This window comes from Syzygium oleosum, unplaced genomic scaffold, assembly GCF_021117445.2.
Source record: "Syzygium oleosum isolate NSW1041296 unplaced genomic scaffold, Sole_v2.1 Sole_v2.07, whole genome shotgun sequence".
NCBI lineage: Eukaryota > Viridiplantae > Streptophyta > Magnoliopsida > Myrtales > Myrtaceae > Syzygium > Syzygium oleosum.
In genome coordinates, this window is record NW_026607491.1 from 5,574,057 (window position 1) to 5,600,744 (window position 26,688).

Here is a 26,688-nt window from a genome sequence, read left to right on the forward strand (position 1 = left end):
TTTTGGAAAGGAAAAGACATATTCGGTTTCAAGTCACCTTTGTCTACCGTATGTTAAGGACGGTCCCTGTTCGGACAACGAGAGCTCCTACAATAATTCGAAGGAGTTCAATGAGTATTGAGAACAATGGTGATGATGCTTGATAAACCCTCACCATGGCCACTTGATCAAAATTTCAATTCAGAGAGATTGTACCGAAACCAGCTCATAGTATTAAACTCTGGCGCGCGTTTTAAAAGCTGAATCACCCACTGCAGTTAATGGCGATGAATGGATCTCAGCCTAAAGCTCGCTTCCATGAGTAGTTTACTAGTCACTCATCAAGGGAAAAAGAGGGGAGATTGGAGAAGAAAGCAGAGGAAAATATCAGTAAACAAAATGTCCGATGTCCTGCTTTCCTGATGTATTAAGGAATAAATTTCTCCCTTAATAGAGAGGTGGGAAAAATATGACGTAATGAATCCAACATTACGGTATCAACACCGGTCCATCTTCGCTCGTCTATAGTGTTTATTTGTCTGATGATTTGCATTAGAGAAAGGGGAAACCCCAAGCATGAAAAGAACAAACATCGCCAAAGACGAAGATTAAAGAGAAAAAAATGGAGCATTGACCTCGTTTAAAGATTCTGCAAATACTATATGAAGGCAAAATGCTGACAGACAACCGCATCGTCAATTGACAAGGCCTCTCTGCTTGAAGACCTCGAACATGGCCGAACCAATTTTCGCGGGAGACTCCACCACTGTAACACCAGCTTCCCTGAGAGTCTTGATTTTGTCTTGAGCCGTGCCCTTCCCTCCGGACACAATAGCTGTAAAGCAAGAAGATAGCCAACAGTTAAAAGGGTCTGATAAGGAGATGGTAAGTATAGAAAAGTTCCACGAATGCTGGGACTCGGTGAACATGGGGTGTTTGACGCACTCGCCCGTAGACCTTTTAGCTGTCACTGTTTCACCTATAATAGAAGCCACTCTTCAAGGCAGAGTGGGATTGGAATTACAGAGCAAAGTCTGAGGAAGAAAACAGTTTGCTTCACCAGCAAGACTGATACAGAATCAGGTATAAAATTATAAATGAAGACTTGGAAGGTCAGGTCTAAAGGATGAATGCTTGGAGGGAAAAGGGATAATCAGGATAGAGTAAGCACTGGACGACATCATGTTGGCTAATCCACACAAAAGCTAGCTAAAGTTCCCAATAGGACTTATCCCCCATCATGCTCTCCTATGTATAATTCCTGAATACTTAGAAAAAGCCAATTCTACTTAAAATTTTTTGTTCAACAAAGATAAAACGAGCACCATTAACGTAAGCATGAATGCATTCAGAGCTCAACAAAGAAAGAAAAAGTACCTCCAGCATGACCCATACGACGCCCAGGAGGAGCAGTCAGTCCAGCGATAAATCCTACGACAGGCTTCTCTGTCTTGCTTTCCTGTTTGACATATCACATTGAGTAAAGATGTTGATACAGAGACTAGAAAGATTTAGATGGCAGTATACTACATATAGGAGTAACCTGCAGACTGTGGAAATGGTAACTATCCTTCAAATGTCTCAAATCTTAGTTGTACTTCAGAAAAACCCCATATAATATTGCAACCAGACATGGTAAAATTTTTACACCATGAAGTACATTCTTATCGGTATCCGTTGGTAAAGAAGTACCCAAGTCCTTGAGGCTCCAATCAAACTCAAGAAAGCAACACAAGCAGTAGAAAAAAATTCTGAGCTAATGATTTTTCTCCAGCAGCATTTGACTGTTCTCTATCACGACATACAGAGAGTGCAAATTGGAATAATGTCCCAGAAAGTAAACTAAGGAGTGAGAAAGGGGGAAACCTAATACTGAATTTAATCTATTTCATAATTATGACATGCTAACTATTTGTCTTGCTTGCTGCTAGCAGCCAATTTGTTATGAGCACATAGGTAAGCAAGTTGGACTTTTGAATGAATGCTCTAGGAGCTACAGGGGAAATCAGCTCACCAATATCCTTGAATGCAAAGAAGTAGAAATTCATGTCTCACGCAAAAGAAAAAAAAAAGCAAGAAATTGATTAAGCAAAGAAGAAGAGGCCAGATTACAGAACTCACATGTGCATAGGGATATACTATGTATACATGCAAAAACAATAGTACAGCAGTAAAAGCTGTTTGTCAACGCGATTTATAATAGAGCCAACATTACTTTTTTAGATTGTAAAATTTTGCAAGCAAACTGCAAATATTTTGAGGGAATTGACCTATAATATCTGACCTTAATTAATGCAGCAGCATCCTCTTCTGCAGTGCCGCCAATTTCTCCAATCAGAACAATCCCTGAAGCATGCATAACTTGGTGAGTAACTACCTTCAAATCTATCGTGTTCCTCTTTCTCATCAGTCAACAACTGCTATCGGAGTTAACAATAGTAATACAACTTAAATAGAGTAATTAAATCATTATAAGGTAGATACATATGCAAGCAGCGTGTACAAAATAAAGTTCAAGAGTTATTTTTATTTATTTATTGAACTTCGAGAACTCTTATGAAATCAACCAATCAACCAGAGGGGAAGATGAGTCCACTGAGAGAAACTTCAAAATTGTACAGATAAAAGACATGCAATCTACCTTCTGTCTGAGGGTCTACAAGAAACTTCCTAATGCAATCAACAAAATTTGTCCCGTTGAATGGGTCACCACCAATGCCAACACAAGTTGATTGTCCCAGTCCAACGGCAGTTGTCTGGAAAACCTGCAAGGAGTTATAAACAGAATCAGTTTTGTGCCTATCTGTCTTGACATGAAGATGTACAGAGAGACTAATGAAATCAAACACGTTTACATAAACATGTGATACTCAACCTACAGCAGAGTTTTCAGAAGCTAGTGGCCTGGGGTGACCATAGATCTCAGGATTCACCCTTGCACACAAAAATCCATGATGGACAACCCCCATTCAACTAATAACCTCTCTTATACGTGTACATGGTTCAAGCCAGCCATCAGGGCAATGACTGTGGATTTGTTTATTTCTTCACCAACAGCCAATTGAAGCACTGAAAGGACCAATAGTGGCAAAAGCCTAGAATGTGAAAATCAACCTAAGGGCCAGAGATTCTTAAATATTTTGAAGTTCGAATTTCAACGCAGTTCAGAAATAATTTAAAGAGATTTAAAGGGTTTATCTATCCAGCTTCTTTCTGATGGTGAACAGCATTACTCCTCTTTTAATGGGATTATTTTCTAAGTAGAATTCAGTAGCAGACTTGCAGTTTTTAATTTGAAGACTCTCATCCTCTTTCTTGAGGAACTAATTTTTATGGGATTAAATAACATAATTGTTTCTATTCTCAAATGTTATCTAGTTTTATTAGTTACTTGCAAAAATAAAATATATCTTTTGTTTGTGATCCTAAAAAGGTTCAATATCTTGCAAGCCTAAGTTTGTCACGCATCTCCAAGTAAATAAAACTTCATTTTCTCCACATATTTTAGGTTATCCCACAAGAAATGCTTAGATCCTAAGACTGGCTAATGGAAGTGGGCCACCTAGAGTATGAGGGTTACTATGTGTTTTGGTTCTCCTTATATAAGTTTGGGTTTTCTCTCTTTTTCTCTTGATCAGTTGTTGAATGAGTTCTGTCCGATTCAGTGACTAATTCTCGACTACCGCATTTAACACTCCAAACTCACATACTCTAGGGAATTTCGTAAAGTTAAATGTGCATGGAATACAGGCATCCGTAAAACTCAAGACAACCCGCTGAAACTGATACAATGCAACGAAAATGCTTACTGCCACTTGATTTGCTGAACCAGGGAAGGCTAGCAGACAAGAGTTTTTTCTTTTTTGTTCGCTTAGAATATTAATAAACTAGGTTAAGGACTGTAAACATCAAGTCCTACAAGACCCACTATTGGGATTTCAACACCAAATGAATTCTAAGTGTTTCAGCTGAGATACTTCACTAAAAGTGGCTAAGTATCTTTTTCTGATACTATATATAGAAATCAGGAAAAAAATTTACATCAGCCATACCATATATGTACTAAGGATGATAGTAGAGGTCCCAAAAAAATATAATGAGTTGCCATGCCAACAAACAACGAGCATAGAAAATCTCCGGATCAAAAGAGCCAAAGGGTAGAAAATCTCCAGATCAGAAGAGCCAAAGGGAACAAAGCCACAAGAAGAATATCTTTACGGCAAGAGGATCCAATAAACAAAGAACATGACTTTTAATCCTTCCACTAAAAATGCTCTAGTTATGCACATTTAGGCTGCGCATGACAACGATTCTGTGCCCGGGAACAGATTCTGCTCAGAAATGATTCTTTTTGATTCTGTGCCCGGAATTGATTCTGAGCATTTTAAGGCGTTTGTTAACGGCCCAAAATTCCATCCCTGGAATAGAAAAAGAACAGAAATGCGTTTGGTAACGCCACAAAATTTCTTTTTATTAATAATATTTTTAAATATTTTAATATTTCTTTCTTTTTTTTCTTTTCTTTTTTTCTTTTCCTCCTTCTTGGCCATAGCCTGCTCGCCGGCCATGACCGGTAAAATATTTTTTTATTAATAATATTTTTATTAAAAGTATTTTTTCTTTTTTTTTGCCATGGCCTGGTCGCCGGCCATTACCGGTAAAATAATTTTTTTTATTAATAATATTTTTTATTATATTTTTATTTTTTGGCCATGGCCTGGTTGCCGGCCATGGCCGGTAAAATTATTTTTTTATTAATAATATTTTTTATTAAAATATTTTTATTAAAAATATACATTTTTATTTTTTTGGGCCATGGCCTGGTCGCCGGCCATGGCCGGTAAAATAATTTTTTTATTAAAATATTTTTATTAAAAATATACATTTTTATTTTTTTTGGCCATGCCCTGGTCGCCGGCCATGGCTGGTAAAATATTTTTTTTATTAAAGTATTTTTATTAAAAATATATATATTTCTTTTTTTTGGCCATGGCCTGATCGTCGGCCATGGCCTGTAAAATATTTTTTTATTAATAATTTTATTAAAAATATACATTTTTATTTTTTTTGGCCATGGTCGGTAAAATATTTTTTTATTAAAAATATATATATATTTTTTGCCATGGCCTGATCACCGGCCATGGCAGGTAAAATATTTTTTTTATTAATAATTTTTTTATTAAAATATTTTTATTAAAAATATATTTTTTTCTTTTTTATGGCCATGGCCTGGTCGCCGGCCATGGCCGGTAAAATATTTTTTATTAATAATATTTTTTATTAAAATATTTTATTCTCGTCAGATGCGGCGAGTGGCGGTCCTCGGGCTGGACATTAGAAACTAAATTAAAAACCAAGAAAAGGAAGAAGAAAAAAAAATTGATTCTCAAAATTGTTCCCAGAATCAAGAAGCTACTTTTTTTTTATTCTTGATTCTGCTCCAAAACTGATTCTGGGAACACTTTTTGACAAAATTGTGCCCAGAATCAAAAAATTAAACAAACGCATTTCTGTTCTCAAACTGATTCTGGGAACAAAAGAACAGAATCAAACACTGTTTGGCAAGTTGTCATGCGCAGCCTTAATGTGAGTGTTCTTGCATGCACGTGTTCCTATGTAGCAATTATGTGTGCCTTGGGGCCAAGGAGAAAGATTTACACTCGTGAACTCAAAAAGATATGGCATAAAATCGCCTTGTCATATCATACCAAAAGCATCTATTCTTACTTTGGAATGCATCAACTTATGAAAAGATAAACTGTTAATGGTAAAGAAAAAGAGACTTACTGCTTCGTAAGTCAAGGTACCGGATCGAGAAACTATTCCTATACGACCAGGCTTGTGAATGTATCCAGGCATGATCCCAATTTTACATTCGCCGGGCTTGATGATACCAGGGCAGTTTGGCCCGATCAACCGAGTTTTCGATTGGCTGTTGAGAGCAGCCTTGACTCGCACCTGAAATTAGCAACCATTAGCTTTAACAAAAGCAAAGGGCGAAAGCGTTTAATTTCAACACTTCTGATATATATTTGCATGAGTAAATAATTTATTGTAAGAACAAAACAGTAATCATTTCAACGTTGGGAAAATCTTTCTTCGATCAAATTATTATCCTACGGTTCTTTCCTTTGAAGAGAATTACTTACTAGATGAGCAGAAAGAGTCAGCCATTCCCAACATATTATCATTAATATGTACAATATTACCAAGACATTTATGCTGCCAATACAACTCTCAGGAATAATTGCCTAATGGCTGCATAAGAGCAGTGTCATGTAAGGTAAACTTTAGCTTACCATATCATGTTGTGGAATCCCTTCTGTAATACACACAACAAGATCCAATTCAGCTTCCATTGCTTCCATAATAGCAGCGGCGGCAAATGGTGGAGGAACATAAACGACAGAGGCATTAGCCTTGGTTTCAGCCTTTGCTTCAGCAACTGAATTGAATACAGGAAGTCCCAAGTGTTCTGTTCCACCCTTCTTCGGTGTCACACCCCCCACCTGCATACAATTTTATCCCATGAAAATTAAAAAGCAGCTAGAGTCACAGGCAAGAAGATAGCCGCATCACCCCATCTGCTAGTAAAGTGTAATGAACTGAAAAATAAAAACTTCTCCCACAATAGTCAAGGTAAGGCAGAGTAAAGATTTAAGGAGCATTTGAACATGAATAGCTCGGTAAGACAAATGAATGACCAGGCGTGTAAATCAATATCCAACAGCATCTTCTCGTGACTATTCTGTGTAACCATGAACGTCCATCGAATATCCAGTAAAAATTCTGCTTCAGCCCGAATATCGGGTTTATTTATTACTGGATAACAAGAATCGCCACATATAACATAGCTCCAGTAGGCTCGGCAGCTTATGTTTACAATTCCCATCATTCAAAAGTACGATTGAATCCAATATCACGCATATGACCAAATGCATAAATTACCATAACAGAATGATAGCATTTGAAATGCGCATCCAACAACGCCCCAAACTAAAACAAATCGGAACGTGGAGGGGGGAACACCCAATAAGATGCAACAGCAAGAAGTTCCTAAGATATCCCAGAAAGACACAATTCACAAGCCTTAGCAGACACATGTGGAGACACCCCCCCCATCACAATTTACAAGCCGCGTGTCGTATTTCCAACTCTTTGAAGGCGTGATCTATAAAAACAAGCACCAAACAACAGCGCCGAATCACCCCGCGGCCCAGAAGAACAACGGCAACCTAAATCCAGATCGTCAACAAATCTCCCCATGCCTATCAATCGAGACCTCATTCACCAGGACCAACTAAGCGCACTCATCGCTACAAGATCAAGCTTCGTACGTCAAAAAGACCAAACCAAATCACATCTCCTTAACGGGAAAAGAAGAGAAAAAGAAAAGAAAAGGAGGCTGATCATTCTCCTAGCACAACAAGATCAGAAGCAATACGAAATAAAGCGCATGCGAGTGTGCCCATTTGTGTCTGCGTAAGAGAGAGAGAGAGAGGGGGGGGCACCATTTTCGTGCCATACTCGATGGCCTGTTCGGTGTGGAAGGTGCCGTTCTTCCCGGTGATGCCCTGGCATATCACGCGGGTGTTCTTGTCCACGAAGACCGCCGCCGCCGCCGCATAGCCCCGAGCCAGGCCGAGGAGAGAGGATGGTCTCTCCGACGCGATTGTGCCGATCATCTTCGCGGCGGCTTGCCGAGCCATCGCCTCTCTCTCCCTCTCTCTCTCTCTGCTCTGCTCTCTCCCACAAAATGGAATTGAAGCGAGGACTAAAAGGAGGGAGACTTTTTCTTTTTTTTAGATGGGCCCCGAATCGTAGAACATGCATTTTGGGCCTTAATTGAGTTGGCCCGTTTAGTCCATCGGATCCTAGAGGTGATCATTGAGCTGGGCCCGGTTCGGGTAATCCAAACCCGCCCGTCATAAATATATTTTAGGGAAAAAACCACCAAAAACCCCAAACTTTGCCATCTGTGACACATTTACCCCGAACTTTTTTTTGTGACACCAAAATCCCGAACTTTGCTTTTTGTGACACATTTACCCCAATTTATTTAGTCCATGGGCATTTTCGTCTTTTTGCTTTTTTCTTTTTTTTTCCTTTCCGTGAGGCGTACCTCGCGGCGTCGGCGAGTGCGCCCATCGCCGGATCCGGCGAGGGGGCCCTCGCCGGCGTCAGCGAGGGCGGCCCTCGCCAGATCCGGCGAGGCGGCCCTCGCCGGCGTCGGCGAGGTTCGCCCTTGCCCGGGCGAGCGAGGCGGCCTCGCCCGACTCGAGCGAGGTCGACCCTCGCCGGCGTCGGGCGAGGGTCGACTCGCTCGCGAGCCGGCGAGGGCCGCCCTCGCTCGCCCAGTGCGAGGGCGACCTCGCCGGCGGCGGCGAGGTCCTCGCTCGCGGCGAGCGAGGCGGCCTCGCCCGATCTCGGCGAGGTCGACCCTCGCCGGCGCCGAGCGAGGCGGCCCTCGCCCGGATCCGGCGAGGGCCGCCCTCGCCGGCCGGGCGGCCCTCGCCAGATCGGGCGAGGGCGACCCGCTCGGACGCCGGCGAGGTCGCCTCGCCGTCCTGGCGAGGGCCGCCCTCGCCGGCATCGGCGAGGGCCGCCCTCGCTCGCCCGGTGCGAGGCGACCCTCGCCGACGCCGGCGAGGGTCGACCTCGCGCGGATCCGGCGAGGGCCGCCCTTGCTCGCCCAGGTGAGGCGGCCCTCGCCGGCGCCGGCGAGGTTCGCCCTCGCCGGGCGAGCGAGGCGGCCCTCGCCGACTCGAGCGAGGTCGACCCTCGCCCGACGCCGGCGAGGTTCGACCTCGCTCGAGTCGGCGAGGGCCGCCTCGCTCGCCAGCGAGGCGAACCTCGCCGACGCGGCGAGGCCGCCCTCGCGGATCCGGCGAGGGCCGCCCTCGCTCGACGCGGCGAGGGCCCCCTCGCCGGATCCGGCGAGGCCCCCCCTACCCGGAAAGGAAAAAAAAAGAAAAAAAAAAGAAAAAGCAAAAAAGACGAAAATGCCCATGGACTAAATACATTGGGGTAAATGTGTCACAAAAAGCAAAGTTCGGGGTTTTTGGTGTCACAAAAAAAAGTTCAGGGTAAATGTGTCACAGATGGCAAAGTTTGGGGTTTTTGGTGGTTTTTTCCCTATATTTTATTGTACAAATTGCCGGGGCTTTAACGGCGCCCCGACCGGACCGAAACCGGGTTCTCTCACTAAATGCCGCCGCCCAAACCCGCCCGCAAACTCTTCCAGTCGCCGTGGCTCAAGCTGAGCCCGGGGAATGCGAAGTCCTGTGATTGAGTCCCGACACCATCTCGATCTTCTTCATTTTGATTCCGAACTTTGACAATGTTTGGTTATGATAATCGTGCCGGATAAGACCGTAACAGAAAAAATAAGAAACAGCACGAACCGAGCATGGATGTTTTGTTGGTGGAGTCTATAAGCTGAGGATCAAGTTCACCTCTAAGTGGGCGTACATTTTTTGTGCAACTGCGCAGACATTCTTATCATTTTGTTACGACAAGATACGAATTTCAAATAAAGATTGAATTGCAACTAGCAAAATACCATTAATAAGAAAAATAAATAAAGCAAGACACTCACCGCGCACAATTATACTCGGCACGTTTTCACATATATACACACGAAAATGTATTTTCTGACCTCATCTTGATTATTGAATTTTTGTTTGATTGAGTAAGAGTTGACAAGAGCGTGTGAAATGAGCAAGATGAGTGTATATATGCATTAATCATGATTGATTTGTTTGCTTTGAAAGAAAATGATCTATTTTAGAGACCGTATTTCACAAATGAATTTCTGTCATGTTAGTTACTTATGGGGATAATAACATAAATGGTCCTTGAACTTTGACTCGATGTGCAATATGATCATTGAACTTTAAATTTTTTCATTATAATCTCTCAACTTTAGCCTAATGTACAATGTCGTCCTAAACTTTTAATTTGTTCAATATGATCCCCGAACTATTCGTATATGTTCAATTTAGTCCTCGAACTGTATGAAAATGTTTAATGTTGTTATTTCATTCATTCAAGTTCAAGGACTATATAAAACATTTTCAAACAGTCCAACATAGATCAAAAGTCTAGGACCATATTGAACAAATTAAAAATTCAAAAACGACATTAAACACAGGCTAAAGTTCAAGGGCCATATTTAATAAATTTAAAGTTCAGGAATCATATTGCACCGCCCGGATCACTTGGAGGAGCTCCCGTGCCATCCTCTTCATCATAATCGATCCGCCCGCCCGAAATGCTGCGGGCACAAATTCGGGAAACCGGGAAACCCCCAATTACTCGGGGCCTTTCAATTCGATCACCAAGACCCAGTTCGCAACTCCCGCGCTCCCAGCCGATCCTCACAAGATCAAAGCCACCGAAAAGAAGAAAGAGAGAAAAAAAGAAGAAAAGAAAAGAAAAGAAAAAAAAAAAACCTTACTTGAGAGCAAGCTTTCTATAGGCAGTCTTGATTTCTTGATCAGTCGAATCCTTGGACACGTTCAGCACCTCGTTCTCTCTCCCCCTCGAAATCGGCCCAATCACCTGGATTTTTACTCCGTTTCTTTTCAAATCTCCAGACCACCCAGATTCAAAATACAATTCAACTTTTAAAGAAGGACTTTTTTCCGCCAAAAGAAGAAGAAGAATGCGGCACGGAATTCGAAGCACCGGATCGCTCCCCTCGGAGCTCGCGCAAAAAGATTTTGAGGGTCCAGAAAGACGCGAGCGCTCCACCGAAATTGGCAAAAGATCAGAGGGGGAGGAAATCGGGCCCGATCAGCAGCGGTGGAGCTTTATTAGGGTTTTCGAACATCGGAGCTCTTCCGTCAGCTCGAGCTGATGAAAAGCCCCCTCCCCCGCAAAATCTATGCTTTTTTTACTCTTTTTTTGCCGCGGAAGAACTGGGTTCGCCTGCCATTTTAAGAAAACACGCACCGAGATCTCCCGTTAAAAGTCAAACATAAAGTTATTTTTATCCAGCATTACGATAATTTTAAAAAGAAAAGTGGGGTTAAAAAACAGAAGAAGAAGCAATTAGAGCTGCAATTGTTTGGGGCCTCGTGATCAAATTTAAATTTGCTTGTGTCGTTTCATTTTTGAAAGAATTAAATGTACGTGATTGATCAGATTTTCCCTTCGAGATCTGTTATGTTTTGTTAATCGGTATTCGAGGATTAGATACCAACATCACGCCGTATTGTGCTCGAGACGCGCGAGTCAAGTAGTACTGAATTTCTCGTTAAATGAGATTGGAAATTGTTTAGAAAAGTCGGTGCATCAATTTTATAGCATGCGTCTTCACCGGTTCCGAATTAGATCAACCACAATTCTATCATAAGAGAGATTGTTTCTTTTTCACTGAGCAAGTGATTTTCAAGAACTTTTTTTTATTTCAAACTTGCTAGCGGAAAAGTCGATTTTTTTACACGTACTGTTTTTTGAATGACAAAATGGATATGATTTGTAAGTAAATGTTAGAGATATATTTTCCGCATTTAGTAAAATCAAAGCAATTATAATATGTTACACATGCTTGCTTTATAAGGCTGCGAATGACAACCATTCTGTTTCAGAAATCAATTTCTGGCCAGAAATAGATTTTTCTATTTTTGTTCTTAGACGAGTTTCTGAGCAAAAAAACACGTTTGATAATAACACAAAATTTCTATTCCCGAAACAAAATTTTGTTTGATAACAGCACAAAATTTCTCCCTTTTGAGTGACCGGCGAGTGGACGGTGGCCGGATGGTGGCAACGGACAGTGGGCGGTGGACGATGGCAATGAATGGCGGGCAGCCGTGGAATAGTCTCCCTGAGCTGATACCCTCCAAGTCATAATTGTGACTGTTGTCAACTTGATAAGATCCTTTGACCCTGTCCTTATGGACCTGGTGTATAAAAGTACTGACATTATATTCTACTTACTCAGCACAGGACTTCTGTGCCGTACATGTAGTTAACTGTCCTTAATTTGTTTATGCATCACCTTGTTCCAAGTGAATGGTGCAAAAAGATTTGAAAGGAAGGTCAGCAAGCGTAAAGTCCTTAGGCCATGTTAGACTTGACAAAAGACTGGATTCTGAAATGGCAAGGCTTCTCATGCAACTTTAATAGTGCCATGAAGGTTCTTTTGCTATGTGTAAGGACACTTAGTTGAGACTGGGATCTCTGTGGAGGCATAGAGGCTCCACTCATATTCTCCTGCTTCTAATATTGATTTTTTTATTGTGAATGATCTGCTTGGTTTGTGGTCTTTCCTCTTTCCATTTGCCTTTCTTTGCTGCTCTATATGAGATAATGGCTTGAGATATTGCTTCTGAAGTTACAGCACGCATTGGTGATGTTTCCAGTTTAAGTGTAGGTCATATTTCCTGCTCTGGATATACATGTGAAGAATGTGGCCAGGACTTACTCCCTAGAACACGAAGGAGAGGGTTTTTTATTCGATCAGTTGTTTGAGTTGTTGAACTCACAAATTCAAAATGAAGAACACTACAGGGGGGAATTGGCCTCATGCGTGGGAGCTCTTCAAACATCAATTAGTCAGCACTTGTCCAAGGAGGAGGAACAGGTCTCTCTGTCCTTGATGCATCGCCTTTTTAGAGTGGCCATATAATGTATTGTTTCTCAGATTATTCATTTGTGCTCTTTACCTATTTGACATCTTTCTGTTTTCTTTTTTCCTTTTATTCTTTAATCTTATTTTTTAATGTGTACTGCAAGCTTTTTGTTGATTGTTTCCCATGCAATTTTTAGGAAGACTAATTTTTATGGCATTGATCTATAGGGTTTTGGGAACTACTTTCTCTCGGCATGACTAACTTTTTTAGGTTCAGTCTGTGATGTAAAGGAGAGGGGAGAAGAATGTAGTTTTACTGTGATCCTAATGAGTACTCCCTCCTTGGTTGTCGTGTCTGCTTCCTTGAGCCTTATCCCATGCCGCAAAATAAGTAATACTAATGTAATTTGTTTTATAAACTCTCTTTTATTTTAAAGATTAGATAATTAGTACATAAGGATTCGTGTTTTTCTTTTGGCTGATCAATTTTCTGTTTGGAAAGGGCGTTGGGAAAGGTCGAAGGATTTGTTAAACGATCTCTTTTTCTGAAAGGGGATTTACTCGGCATTCTCTTTATGTTATAGAGTGGATAACTATTATGGAGATGTTTGAGTTTTTTGGGCAATTTAAGATTTTTTCTGGAAAACCATCTTTAAATGCTTTTTAATTTCAAATAGTTCTCATGAGAAGTTTTGCTTATAATCATTGTCTTGCAACAAGCTTGGTTTATGAACTGTTAAGAAATGATAAGTTCATGCCAATTTGAGGTTGCTATTTGATGAAAATGCTCTTTAATGCATTTTCATCGTCTCCGCGGCTCTTCTTCAGTTTGTTTTAAAATTTACTTTTTATTGGAACTACAATACTAGTATCTCTGACTTGCTTTGGCTGTTGCAGGTCTTCCCTTTGCTTATTGAGAAGTTTTCCTTTGACGAACAGGCATCGTTAGTATGGCAGTTTCTGTGCAGCATCCCTGTTAACATGATGGCCGAGTTTCTTCCCTGGTTCTTCTCTTCCGTATCACCTGAGGAATATGAGGATATGCTTGAATGCTTGCGTAAGATAATCCCTGAAGAAAAGCTTCTTCAACAGGTGAAAATTACCTGAGGGGGGGTGGGTGCCATGTTCTTCATAATTTCTAGAAAAAAGAATATTGGCTGACATTAAATTTTTTCAATGAAGGTTATCTTTTCCTGGATTGAAGGGGTGAAAATGCATGATTCTAGTAAGAGTAATGGGAACAATTGTAACTATGTCCCATCATTGCAAGTCTCTGAATCTAAGATGTTGAGCAATCCGGCTGAGAACGATGACTGCGCAGTTAAATCTTCAAAGAGTGGTAAAAGGAAATTTGGAGAGGCGAAACTTGACCCTGATGATTCTGTTATGATTCATCCTATAGATGAAATCTTGTTCTGGCATAATGCAATAAGAAGAGAGTTGAATGATATAGCTGAGGCAGCCAAAAGACTACAATTTTCTGGAGGTTTTTCTGACTTTTCTGCATTTAACAAGAAGCTGCGTTTTATTGCCGAAGTTTGTATATTTCATAGGTATGGTGGTCTTTATCTTATATTAGTATGCTTATCGTCCTTGATGGGGTGCTATGGGGTCTCAATAATTGTTGAATCTCATCTCAGAAAACATATTTTAGGAGACTGGATTTGGTTGCCAGGGTTTTTTGTACTTGGTCAAAGCTTTAATCAATTAAAATATCTCATGGCCTATATTTCAGGATAGAAAAGAAATTTGTAAGCGGTATTTCTTTGTAACTGGTGCTCTGTTATTGCCGTGGAGGTTTTTTCCCAGAGAAAACTTGGATGCTTGAGCAGCTGCTTTGTGGAGTCGAGAGATAATATTTTTTTTCCTGAGAGACCTACTTAATCCTTAATTTTGCACATATCATTAAGGATCCCTAGGAGTAATTATAGCGACAGACAATGTTTGTTTCTGAGAGAAAGGTGTACATTTTGTTTTTGATCTTCTGCATCAGTCTCTTGCTGTGCCTAGCTTACTTTCTCTTGCTGACTTGCTTTACTGGTTTTCTCACAGATCAATGTTCTTAAAATTCAGCTGTTAGAATTTCCTTTCACCTTGAATATTCTTTTGGCTGTATTGTCACTTGCAGGTTCTAAGCTTTCCTTTTTAAATGCAGCGTGGCTGAGGACAAAGTTATCTTCCCTGCTGTAGATTTAGAACTCTCTTTTGCTGAGGAGCATGCTGAAGAAGAGATACAATTTGATCGGCTTAGGTGTTTGATTGAAAGTATTCAGACTGATGGAGCCAACTCATCTTCTGCTGAATTTAATACAGAGTTGTGCTTACACGCCGATCAGATGATAGACTCCATCAAGAAGCACTTCCAGAATGAGGAACTTCAGGTGTGCATGCTATTTTTTAGATGACCTAAAATTTCCCATAGACAGGACATTTTCTCTCAGCTCAATTTATCGAAGACAGTATAGCTTGTATATGTCAATGGTCATTTGTTTTCCCAGATAGGGTTCTAAATATCACTTTCCCAGGTACTACCTTTAGCCAGAAAGCATTTCAGCCCCAAGCAGCAGCAAGAACTTCTGTACCAGAGCTTATGCGTGATGCCATTGAGATTAATTGAGTCAGTCTTACCGTGGCTGATTGGATCCCTGAGCGAAGAAGAAGCACAGTCATTTCTTCAGAATATGCATATGGCAGGTACACCCTTGACCTTGACTGTTGTGGAAAGTAAAAGCTAACTTTGCTCTTCAAGCTTTCTTTTTGTTGTGTCTAGCCTATTTGTAACTTGCAGAGTTTGTGGCTGCAGCTCCATTCTCGGATTCTGCGCTGGTTACACTTTTTTCTGGTTGGGCATGGAAAGGCCATTCCAAAAAGTGGTCGTCTTCTAGTGCAACTGGATGTCCTGCCAAAAGATTGACAGGGAGCAGCATGGAGAGAGATGGTCTATTTTATAGGTGCATTTCATTGTCATATGCTGATGTGTTAACTTCACTTGGTTGTGAAGATGAGGCACATACTTGTGAAAGGCTAATCAAGCGAGGCAACAAACTTTGTCACAGAGACAGTGATGCTCATCAAATTAGAGGACTTCATTATAGCCATACGTTGTCTGGTGATGATCAAACTTGTGTACCTGAGTTAGGAGTGAATTCTAATAAGCTCAGAGTTGGTTATCTTGCTGCCGCAAAATCAACAAAAGCTCTGTGGTCCTCATCTTTTGACAAATGTGCTCCGCCCCTCAAGTCCAGTCTTTTTAACTGGGAAACGGATATATGCTCTGCCGAAGTTGGAAATGCTAATCGTCCCACGGACAATATATTTAAATTTCATAAAGCCATTCGCAAGGACTTAGAATATCTGGATGTTGAATCTGAAAAACTTAAGACCTGTGATGGCACTTTCCTAAGGGAGTTTACTGGTAGATTCCAATTATTGCGGGGCTTATATAAAGCCCATAGTAATGCAGAGGATGAGATACTATTTCCAGCTATAGAATCCAAAGAGACTCTTCACAATGTGAGTCACTCCTACACTTTAGACCATAAGCAGGAAGAGAAACTTTTCGAAGATATTTTGGCTACACTTTCAGAGCTCACACAATGTCATGAATGCTTGAACAGTGAACTTTTGTCAGATAATTCAGATGGAAGAAACTCTCTGTCTATTTATCACCACGAGACCATGAGTAAGTACACTGAGCTGGCCACCAAACTTCAAGGCATGTGCAGATCCATCAAGGTTACTTTGGATCAACATCTTTTTCGAGAAGAACTTGAGCTATGGCCATTATTTAATATATATTTCTCAGTTGAGGAACAAGAAAAACTAGTTGGTAGGATAATTGGTACTATGGGTGCAGAGGTTCTCCAGTCTATGTTGCCATGGGTGACTTCTGCTCTCACCCAGGCGGAGCAAAACTATATGATGGACACGTGGAAGCAGGCAACTAAAAACACCATGTTCAGTGAATGGCTTAATGAATGGTGGGAGGGAGTTGCTGTTACAACTGTGCATACAGCTTCATCGGAGATGTTAAACATAATATGTAATTTAGGTTTACTGTTCATTCATTTAGGTTTACTGTTCATTCTTTCCCTATATAAAGGGACTTGGCCTTGTAGTTCAATGCAAGTAATATACACAAATTTCACTCATCTCAACTTGGTATCAGAGCCGTTATTACCTGAGGAGCGCCCATTGAGTCTGCCACCCCGTGGCCGCCACGACGCCAGCCGCACCGGCCGCGCCGTCCCGGTTCTCCGACAAGACCGAAGTCTTTTCGTCTCTGCTCGCCACGACGCCAGCCGCACCGGCCGCGCCGTCCCGGTTCTCCAACAAGACCGAAGTTTTTCGTATCTGCTCGGCATACTTCCGCTGCTCATTTCGGAAAACTGAGACCACCAGCAGACTCGCCGCCCTCAGGCGACCCACATCCTGAAATTTCATCATCAACGGTCGCCGGACGCCGCCGCACGCACCGCCCCGCGCCACTGCGCCTTCGACTCAGGAAGTCCACCGCCGTTCACCGCTGTTCACCGGTGTTTTGGACATCCTCCGCCGTGTTTTTCCAAAAACCAACACCAACCCACGACTCGCCGCCCTCAGTCGAGTCGGCCAGTCAAATTTCGCCGCATTCCTCCATCGAACGCGCCCTCACGCGCCGCTCCAAGCCTTGCGCGTGAGATCCACGCGCCGCGCACGCCCTGCACGCGCCTACACGCGCCTGGACGTGCCCGGCACGCGCCTAGCCCACGCCGGCACGAGCCTGGCCCACGCTCCCAGCTGACGTCACCGCCACGTCACCGCCACCGGTCGTTGACCTCCCGTTGACCGGCGTTGACCGGCGTTGACCAGACCGGTTTTTCGGCCGGTTTGACCATTTCCTGACCGGTTTTCGGTGTTTTCCAACCGGTTCTTGAGGTATTCCGACATCCTGAGCTGGTTTTTGGTGTTATTTTTCCCATATCTGCGCTCAGTATACTACATTCCGTTGATTCTATAGTAGTAAAGTGCCTTTCATGGATAGAATGGATAGAATGGAAGTCTCAATGCCAATTCAGACTATTTTGAATGGTTCCAATTATATTTTATGGTCTCAAGAGATATCAAGTTTCTTAAAAGGACGCCGGCTTTGGCGTTATGTCACTGGACAAATTAGGGAACCTACTAGAATTGCTGAAGAAACTGATGATCAATTTGTGGATCGTTTGGATGAATGGGATAGTAGAAATCATCAGATTCTCACATGGTTTCGAAACACTTCGATCCCATCTATTCGACTCCAGTTTGGCCTTTTTAATACAGCCAAGGAAGCTTGGGATCTTCTTGATCGTCGTTATTCTAGTTCAGATGTTGCCCATCAATATCGGTTGTTAGGGACTTTATATCACATGCGTCAGGAGCAAGGTCAGTCCATTAATGATTTTCTATCATCTATGCATGCTATTTGGGATCAGTTGACCTTGTGTGAACCACGCTTGGAAGGGGATAGTAACATTCGCAAAGTTGCTGAACATCGTGATCGTATTCGTGTCATGCAATTTTTGATGGCTCTAAATGATGAGTTTGAACCTGTGAGAGCTTCCATTCTACATAGAGATCCCTTTCCCTCTATTGAGACAGTTGTATCAGATTTACTGAATGAGGAGACTCGGCTAGCTACCTTGAAAACGCAACGTCCTGCTGTGCCTATATCCATGCCCACGGATGCAGTACTTGCCGCTTCGAGTTCTTCCTCCATGCGCCGTCCATTTTGCAAACATTGTCGCCGACATGGTCATATGGCATCAAATTGTTATCGGCTACGACCTATGCAATCCACAGGATCGACCACTCAGCCTCGTAGCCGAGGTCCCTCACGAGGTCCCTCTGTCGGTCCATCTGCCAATGCTACCACTGTAGAAGCTTCTTCCCATGGATCGTCCCACACACTAGTGTCTCTAGAGGATCTTCGCACCATTCTCCGAGAATCTGGTACCTTTACTCCTCCTATTCCTAGCACTTCTACTATGTCTACTACTCCAGGTATTTCTGATTCTTGGTTCTTTGATTCTGCTTGTTGCAATCACATGACATCAAATTCTGCCTTATTTCAGTCTAAATCCTCCGCTTTACATGCACCTCATATTCTTACTGCCGATAATTCACATATGAGAGTTAGTCCTACAGGAAACATTTCCACATCTACATTATCTTTAACTAACACATTCCTTGTTCCTAAACTCTCACTTAACTTGATCTCTGTCGGCCAATTGTGTGAACTTGGTCTTGATATTCACTTCTCTTCTCATGGTTGTCGTGTGCAGGATCCTCGGACGGGACAGACACTTGGGACAGGCCGTAAAGTGGGGCGTCTCTTTGAGCTTGTTTCCCTAAATATTCCGACCTCTTTTGCTGCTTGTGCTGCCACAGTGTCCTCTGAAACTTGGCATTCTAGGTTAGGTCATGCTTCCTTTTCTAGGTTAAGCTCTTTAATTTCGAGTGGTCATTTAGGTTCTGTTGACACTAAACATTTTGACTGTCTGCCTTGTAAGTTGGGAAAACATCATGCTTTACCGTTTCAGACTAGTGATTCTGTGTCTCATGCTCCTTTTGATCTCATTCACTCTGATATATGGGGACCTTCCCCCACTCCCACCATGGGTGGCTCTCGCTATTTTGTCATTTTTGTGGATGACCATTCTCGGTATACTTGGGTTTATCTTATGAAAAATCGTTCTGAACTTTCTCGTATTTATCGTGATTTCGTTGCTATGGTTAAAACCCAATTTTCACGAGATATTAAGATTTTTCGTACTGATAATGCTATGGAATATAGAGATACAGAATTTCTTCGGATTCTTTCTCAAAATGGTACTATCATTCATCGCTCTTGCCCTGGCACCTCTCAACAAAATGGTAGAGCTGAACGTAAGCATAGGCATATCTTAGATGTTGTACGCACTCTGCTCATCTCTGCCTCTTGTCCTGAACGGTTTTGGGGGGAAGCTTGTCACACTGCTGTTTACACTATAAATCGTACTCCATCACCTATTATAGGTCACATCTCTCCTTACGAGCATTTGTATGGTAGTGTCCCAAATTACACTCTTCTACGTGTTTTTGGTAGTGCCTGTTTTGTGCACCTTCATCCACATGAGCGCACGAAATTAGAACCTCGTGCCCATGTATGCTGCTTCCTTGGATATGGCATTGAGCATAAAGGGTATAGATGTTGGGATCCCGCTTCCAATCGTCTTCGTGTGTCTCGTCATGTCACGTTTTGGGAACACAAGATGTTCTCCTCTATTCATCCCTTCGACCCCTCTACTCATGTTCCTTTCTTTACCAATCCTTCCGTGGACTTATTTCCAGAAGACACTACACCTCCATCCACATCTGACTCTTCCATTCCAGATGTACATTTCTCTCATCTTGAAGCAGGACATTCTGGTGACCCTACTTTGGCCACTTCTGACGTGTCTGCACCTCCCGCGGATTCTCCACCAGCGGTCATTCCTTCATCCTCTGATCGTCGCCCCACCAGAGTAAGTCAACCTTCTGTTTGGCTTCGAGATTACCATTGTTATTCTACAATAGCTTCCCTTCATGAACCTCGCACATACAGAGAAGCTAGTACTAACCCTCTTTGGCAGAAGGCAATGGTAGATGAGTTACAAGCTTTAGACAAATCTCATACTTGGGATTTAGTTGCTCTGCCTCCTGGTAAGTCCGCTGTCGGTTGTAAATGGGTGTACAAGATTAAGACAAAAGCAAATGGTACTGTGGACCGCTATAAAGCTCGCCTCGTTGCAAAAGGCTTCACTCAGGAATATGACATTGATTATGAAGAGACTTTTGCCCCCGTTGCACGTCTTACTTCTGTTCGCAGTCTTCTTGCTGTCGCTGCTGTTAAGCGTTGGCCTGCATTTCAGATGGATGTCAAAAATGCATTCCTAAATGGCGATCTCACCGAGGAAGTTTATATGGTACCTCCTCCTGGCTACACTCATTCTTCCCACCAAGTGTGTCGATTACGTCGTGCATTATATGGATTGAAACAATCTCCTCGTGCATGGTATTCCAAGTTTAGCTCCACCATGGCATCTCTTGGCTTTAAATCTAGTCCCCATGACCACGCTCTTTTTGTTCAACATACTTCTCGTGGATCTATTCTCCTGCTTCTATATGTCGATGATATGGTTATTACTGGAGATGATCGTCCCGGAATTTCAAAACTCAAGCATTATCTTGGTCAACAGTTCGAGATGAAGGATCTCGGACAACTTAGTTATTTTTTAGGCTTGGAGGTTACTTCAGACACATCCGGATATTATCTTTCACAAGCCAAATATGCCACTGATCTTCTTTCTCGAGCAGGACTCACGGACACCAAGGTCGTTACGACCCCTCTTGAGATCAATGCCAAATTTGATGCCGGTGATGGGACTCCTCTCCAAAACCCTACCCTCTATCGACAGCTAGTTGGCAGTCTTATATATCTCACTGTTACTCGCCCTGACATCGCTCATGCTGTTCATATTGTCAGCCAGTACATGACAGCGCCTCGTACAACTCACTTTGCTGCAGTTCTTCGTATTCTTCGCTATGTCAAGGGTACGTTATTTCATGGCCTTCACTTTTCTGCTCATTCGACATTGGAGTTGACTGCCTATTCAGATGCTGACTGGGCCGGTGACCCTCAAGATCGTCGTTCCACTACGGGTTATTGTTTTTTTCTTGGGCACTTCACTTATCTCCTGGCGTAGCAAGAAACAATCCACTATTGCTCGTTCTAGTACAGAAGCTGAATATCGAGCTCTTGCTGATACCACATCGGAGTTATTATGGTTGCGATGGCTACTGGAAGATATGGGAGTCCGTCATCATAGTGGGACAATCCTTCATTGCGACAATCGCAGTGCTACCCAAATTGCACATAATGATGTTTTCTACGAACGCACCAAACACATTGAGATAGATTGTCACTTCATCCGCTCTCATGTTCTTCGTGGCACTCTACGACTTGTCTTTACTTCATCAGCTAATCAGATTGCTGATATCTTCACAAAGACACATCCACCTGGGCGCTTCTTAGATCTTCTCTCCAAACTCCAGTTGACTTGTTTCAACTCATCTTGAGTTTGCGGGGGATGTTAAACATAATATGTAATTTAGGTTTACTGTTCATTCATTTAGGTTTACTGTTCATTCTTTCCCTATATAAAGGGACTTGGCCTTGTAGTTCAATGCAAGTAATATACACAAATTTCACTCATCTCAACTGGAGAGTAGCTCGTCTCTTGGTATATCATGAGCTTTTACTATTTTCTCTTGTGAATGTGCTTCTTGCTTATGCACCAGCTTTGAGTTCCTGCAGTTAACATTCTTCTGCTATATCACCAAATTGGAACTTAGATATTCATAATTCCAAATTGTATTGTATCCACACTTCTTAGGTGCTGATTTTTGTGGAAGCTTGGATCGTAGTGAAACATTCAAGCCTGGATGGAAGGATATCTTCCGAATGAATCAAAGTGAACTTGAATCAGAGATAAGAAAAGTTTCTAGGGATTCAACTCTTGACCCAAGAAGAAAGGCATATCTTATTCAACATCTGATGACCAGGTTTGTTTTCAATGCCAATGTGTGGGCTTCATCGATTCATTAGCTTCCCCTTTTTCTGACATGACTAGCTGTGCAGTCGCTGGACAGCCGCTCAACAAAAACCACCTGAAGCTGTTGCTGAAAATTCTACAAGTGATGAACTTCAGGGACGTTGTCCATCATTTCGAGATTCAGAGAAACAGGTGTTTGGTTGTGAGCATTACAAGAGAAACTACAAGCTTCGTGCTGCCTGCTATGGCAAGTTGTATGCACGCAGATTCTGCCATGATAATGTCAGTGACCATGCCATGGACAGGTGACTTCATAAAACTTTGTGTGTACCATCCTAGGACGTTCTATATTGCACACTTGAGTGCTCACATACTTCTCATGGTCTCGCTCTTAAACCTGTGTTGAATCGAAGTGCAGGAAAGCCACTGCTGAAATGATGTGCATGCATTGCCTTAGGATTCAGCCAATTGGACAAATTTGTGCAACACCTTCATGCGATGGTCTCTCAATGGCAAAATACTACTGTAGCATATGTAAATTTTTTGATGATGAAAGGTACAGACACTTTCTATGATATAATTAATCATTTCTCTGAGTTTTTTTTTTCTCAGTTATTTCTTTTATAGGTCAATGATGTTAAAGAAGTTGCATTCTTGATGAAGTTCTGTACAATCGAATTATCTCTCTTTCCACACATGCATTTGTGTCTCAATTGCTTGTCCAAAACTACGTTAAATGTGAAGAGTCATATGCGAGTGGATTATGGCAAGAAAAAGATGAACTACGGCATCTTTTTCCCTTGTTGGTCTATTATCTTTTCCTTCACCTTTTTTATCAATCTTTATCCTTCAAGTTGGGTGGGAACTGCAAAATGGAGATAAGAGTTTCTGCAAAGCACACATTCTGTAAATATGTTGGTATATGTTGTGGCAATCTTGAATCTTGCTTGCATAATGTTGCGAGGGTCCATTGCTATTATTGTTATTATTCTTATCAAAAGTTTTAGTCCGATGCCTCGTGTATATCCAAAACGTCTAAGCTAAGTCACTTACCTAGCAAAGAGTTTTGGTTACCGAGTTTTTACTGGAACATCATTTCTATTAATTCTCATAGTCTCTGAGATCAACTTTCGCACAAGGCCCCAAATATATTCACACTCCAGAATAATCTTATTTCTTTTTTCCCTTCAGGAATATTTACCACTGCCCTTTTTGTAATTTATGCCGTCTTGGGAAGGGTCTTGGGGTCGATGTTTTTCATTGCATGACTTGCAACTGTTGTTTGGGGATGAAGTTGGTTGACCATAAGTGCCGAGAAAAAGGTTTGGAGACAAATTGCCCAATCTGCTGTGATTTTTTATTCACATCGAGTGCAACTGTGAAAGGACTTCCCTGTGGCCATTTCATGCATTCAGCTTGCTTCCAGGTATCTCTCATCTTTGGTTCTGCTCAGGTCTAATTTGGGTGTCTGAGTGTAGCTTCTGAAGATACTGAACATCATGCTTCCTAATGTCAGGCATACACATGCAGCCACTATTATGTCTGCCCAATTTGCAGTAAATCCTTGGGAGATATGGCGGTATGAACATCGGTTATTATATCCTCTTTTAGATGTTTAAAATGTTGTTTTAGATTAGTCCCATCGTGGTTCCTCTCGGTTATTTCTTTTAGGACTTGGATAAAGTTTTTCAAAGATGTTTTAGAAAAGTCCCATCGTGGTTCCTCTCAGTTATTTCTTGTAGGACTTGGACAAAGTTTTCAGTAATGTTGTGGGAAGCCACTCAGTCGATGCAAACTGGGCTTGTGCTTGGGGAAAGAAAATCCTAAATTGACTAATAAAAATCCTTTTTGTTCTTACAAAAGCCACCATATGAAAAATGAGTGTCCAATATTCTATGCTTATCCACTTGTTGAGCGTCGGAGGAATTTGATTGCTCGATCCTCAAGTTTCAATCTGAAGAATAGTAGAGTATCAACTGTATGATTAGGCCGGGGGCGGTCCATAATATTCACAAGCATTCTGGGAAGTTCAGTTCTCTTACTTTTCCATCACATGAATCTCATACAGTTAGCTAGTCTTTGCTTGCTGGAATCTCTTCACTATAGGTGGCCTCTTTTTTTTGCGTTGGTCTCGGTGAAAACAGAAATCACATTAAACCTTAAATGTATCTGTCTATCAAACGTTTGTACTTTTATATAAACTTGTGCTCACGTGCATCGTAAGTCTAAGTTAAGGACGGAACCTCTTTTGTGCAAGGTTAGAACACACGATCAGGTTCTCATTCGGTTTCAGTCTGTTTTTCTTTGTGGTTTTAGGTTTACTTTGGCATGCTTGATGCATTGTTAGCCTCAGAAGTGCTTCCAGAAGAATACCGGGATCGCTCCCAGGTAAACATGTCTCTTCTGTTTCCTTGGATCTTTTGTGCTGGTGCAGCTTGTCTGCTTGTTTTTCAGTTGCTCTTTTCGGTGATGTAGGATATACTGTGCAACGATTGCCATAAAAAGGGGACGTCGCCGTTCCACTGGCTACACCATAAGTGTGGTTTCTGCGGATCCTACAACACCCGGGTTATTAAGGTCGATACATCACACGCGCATTGCTCGACATCACATTAGATCGAAATCTCTCGAGCATTTCTCGTCTACCAATTCTCACATGGCAATCAATGTACATCGTTCGCCATCAAAATGGGATCCACCCCGTCCCTTCTCTCTTTCATATTCATTTAGCATTGAGGTGGAAACTGGTTTTGTGGTCCCCTGCTTTTGTGTAGGCCTTAATACATGCCAAATTTTTTACTATCATGTGATCAATCCAGAAATGAAATGGAGAAGACCAAGAGTTCATTTTAGTGGCATCAAATGTGGAAATAGGAAGTCAAAGTGTAATGTATTTTAATTTGACTGAATAATTGTACTTCAATTCTAACCTGGTCCCGATCACTCCCATGGTCCCATCCTCTAATCAGGTCAATGCCAAGTGGCCCCCGTTTTTCTCTGAAATAAAAAATAAAAAAACTATACTTAATAATCTCTTACCGACCATAAGTTACATACCAATAACCAATAGAATTAATCCAGCTAATTTGGGGAGGAATATGTACAACGTACTATTAAAATCAACTTACCTGCTAATGGATCAAAAAGGGGGTTAGGAATCATCCTCAAATTAAAATTAGCTAAATCTTGCTATTGTTAATTATTTTGTCAATTTTCCAAACTAAAGTTAAAAGTTCGGTTACATAATCGACCATTCAACAAAAATTCTTTGAACGATTTGATTTTCAAAATAGTCGTAGAAATGATTATTATTCAGCCTTCTTGAGTCTTAGGCTGCGAATGATAATCATTCTGTTTCTATTTTTCTGTTTCAAAAACAAGTTTGGAATAGAAATTCGTTTGGTAACGTAATTTCATTTTTTAATAACTGGAATAAATTTTGATTTCAGAAATAAGTTTGGAACAAAAATGAGAAGCGAAAATTTTATACTTTTTTATTTCTGGTACAAAAATAAGAAATTCTTCTCATCGCTCGCCCTCGCTACTAGCCGATCGCCCACCCACTGCCCATCGCCGCCCACTTGCCGGCCGCCGCCTCTCGCCATTTGCCGTCTCTTGTCGCCGCCCCCCCTTGCCGTTGGTTGTTGCCCCCCTCTCGCCGCTGCCCGACGCTGGCCGCCTCTAGCCGCCTTCCTCCGCACTGGCCGTGTTGCTGTTCGCCACCGCCTCCTCCCCCACCCGCCATTCGCTGCCACCGTCGGCCCTCCTCCCGAAACAAAGTTTAGGGATCATTTGTGTGATTTAGCCACTCATATTACAATGAAGATTTTACAGGAAAAGTGTTGGAAAAATCCTAAATCTTTTGTATTTATGCCAATTTAGTCATAAATCTTTTTTTAGTACCAATTCAGTCCTAAACATTTTGTCTTTGTGCCAATTCAGTCCTTCCGTCTAATTTTGGCCGGATTTTGCTAACGTGGACGCCGGCCGACCTACGTGGCACCGCCGGCTATGACGTTGATAACTTTTAATAATATTTTAATATTTTTCAATTTTTTAATTTTTTTTTCTTTTCCTTTCTTCTTCCTCCAACCGGTCCGGCAACCGACTGGAGGCTAGGGTCAATGAGCCCCGCCGGCCACTGCCGAGGCTCGCCCTCACCAGCGGCTGGGCGAGGCACGACCTTGCCAGATCTGGCAAGGTCGAGCCTCACCCATGGCCGGCAAAGGCAAGCCTCGGCCAACCCAACGCGAGGCTCGAGCCCTCGCTGAGTCCAGAATTGACACAAAGACAAAAGGTTTATGATTAAATTGGCACAAATACAAAAATTTTAGGACTTTTTTGACACTTTTCCCAAGATTTTACACAACTTGAAAGACACAGTATACGAGGGTGACCCAGTCTCTTCCAATCAAGTCTAACCGAAAACGATTGAAATTATACAAGCTTAGTATTAGCGAAACATACATTCATGCTGCCACTGTCTGCTGCGCGGTTTGCTGGCCCTGATTTCATATTGACAACAATATATTGCCA

The 26,688-nt window shown here is 42.0% G+C and overlaps 2 protein-coding genes across 3 annotated transcripts; one reads left to right on the forward strand and one right to left on the reverse strand.

Annotated features, from left to right (window-relative positions):
- Positions 1-370: 370 nt before the first annotated feature.
- LOC115668525 (succinate--CoA ligase [ADP-forming] subunit alpha, mitochondrial-like) lies at positions 371-7,736 on the reverse strand. Of its 2 annotated transcripts, none has more exons than XM_056313418.1 (7): positions 7,491-7,736; positions 6,279-6,488; positions 5,767-5,937; positions 2,621-2,744; positions 2,264-2,325; positions 1,357-1,438; positions 371-814 (listed from the first exon to the last, which is right to left on the reverse strand). In XM_056313418.1, exons 1-7 carry the CDS (start codon positions 7,686-7,688, stop codon positions 675-677), a joined length of 987 nt encoding a protein of 328 aa, XP_056169393.1. In that variant the 5' UTR covers positions 7,689-7,736; the 3' UTR covers positions 371-674. The 2 variants fall into 2 exon arrangements, with proteins under 2 accessions (XP_056169393.1, XP_056169394.1); XM_056313419.1 differs by lacking the exon at positions 371-814 and adding an exon at positions 985-1,013.
- Positions 7,737-12,118: 4,382 nt separating this feature from the next.
- LOC115668823 (zinc finger protein BRUTUS-like) lies at positions 12,119-25,004 on the forward strand. Its single transcript, XM_056313116.1, has 14 exons — positions 12,119-12,124; positions 12,362-12,571; positions 13,457-13,651; positions 13,742-14,112; positions 14,715-14,940; positions 15,085-15,253; positions 15,363-16,610; positions 21,994-22,162; positions 22,239-22,457; positions 22,571-22,708; positions 23,344-23,578; positions 23,669-23,731; positions 24,469-24,540; positions 24,628-25,004. The coding sequence occupies exons 1-14, from the start codon at positions 12,119-12,121 to the stop codon at positions 24,766-24,768; spliced, it is 3,462 nt and encodes a 1,153-aa protein (XP_056169091.1). The 3' UTR covers positions 24,769-25,004.
- Positions 25,005-26,688: the final 1,684 nt, after the last annotated feature.

Bases quoted from the DNA above. Each gene is read 5' to 3' on its own strand.
- LOC115668525 (XM_056313418.1), bottom strand. From the start codon at position 7,688: ATGGCTCGGCAAGCCGCCGCGAAGATGATCGGCACAATCGCGTCGGAG. The intron at 5,938-6,278 runs GTAAGCTAAAGT...TGCTAATTTCAG, and splicing joins GGATTCCACAACATGATATG to GTGCGAGTCAAGGCTGCTCT. The intron at 815-1,356 runs GTACTTTTTCTT...CTTGCTTTACAG, and splicing joins TCGTATGGGTCATGCTGGAG to CTATTGTGTCCGGAGGGAAG.
- LOC115668823 (XM_056313116.1), top strand. The intron at 12,572-13,456 runs GTCTCTCTGTCC...TGGCTGTTGCAG, and splicing joins TGTCCAAGGAGGAGGAACAG to GTCTTCCCTTTGCTTATTGA. The intron at 22,163-22,238 runs GTTTGTTTTCAA...CTAGCTGTGCAG, and splicing joins ATTCAACATCTGATGACCAG to TCGCTGGACAGCCGCTCAAC.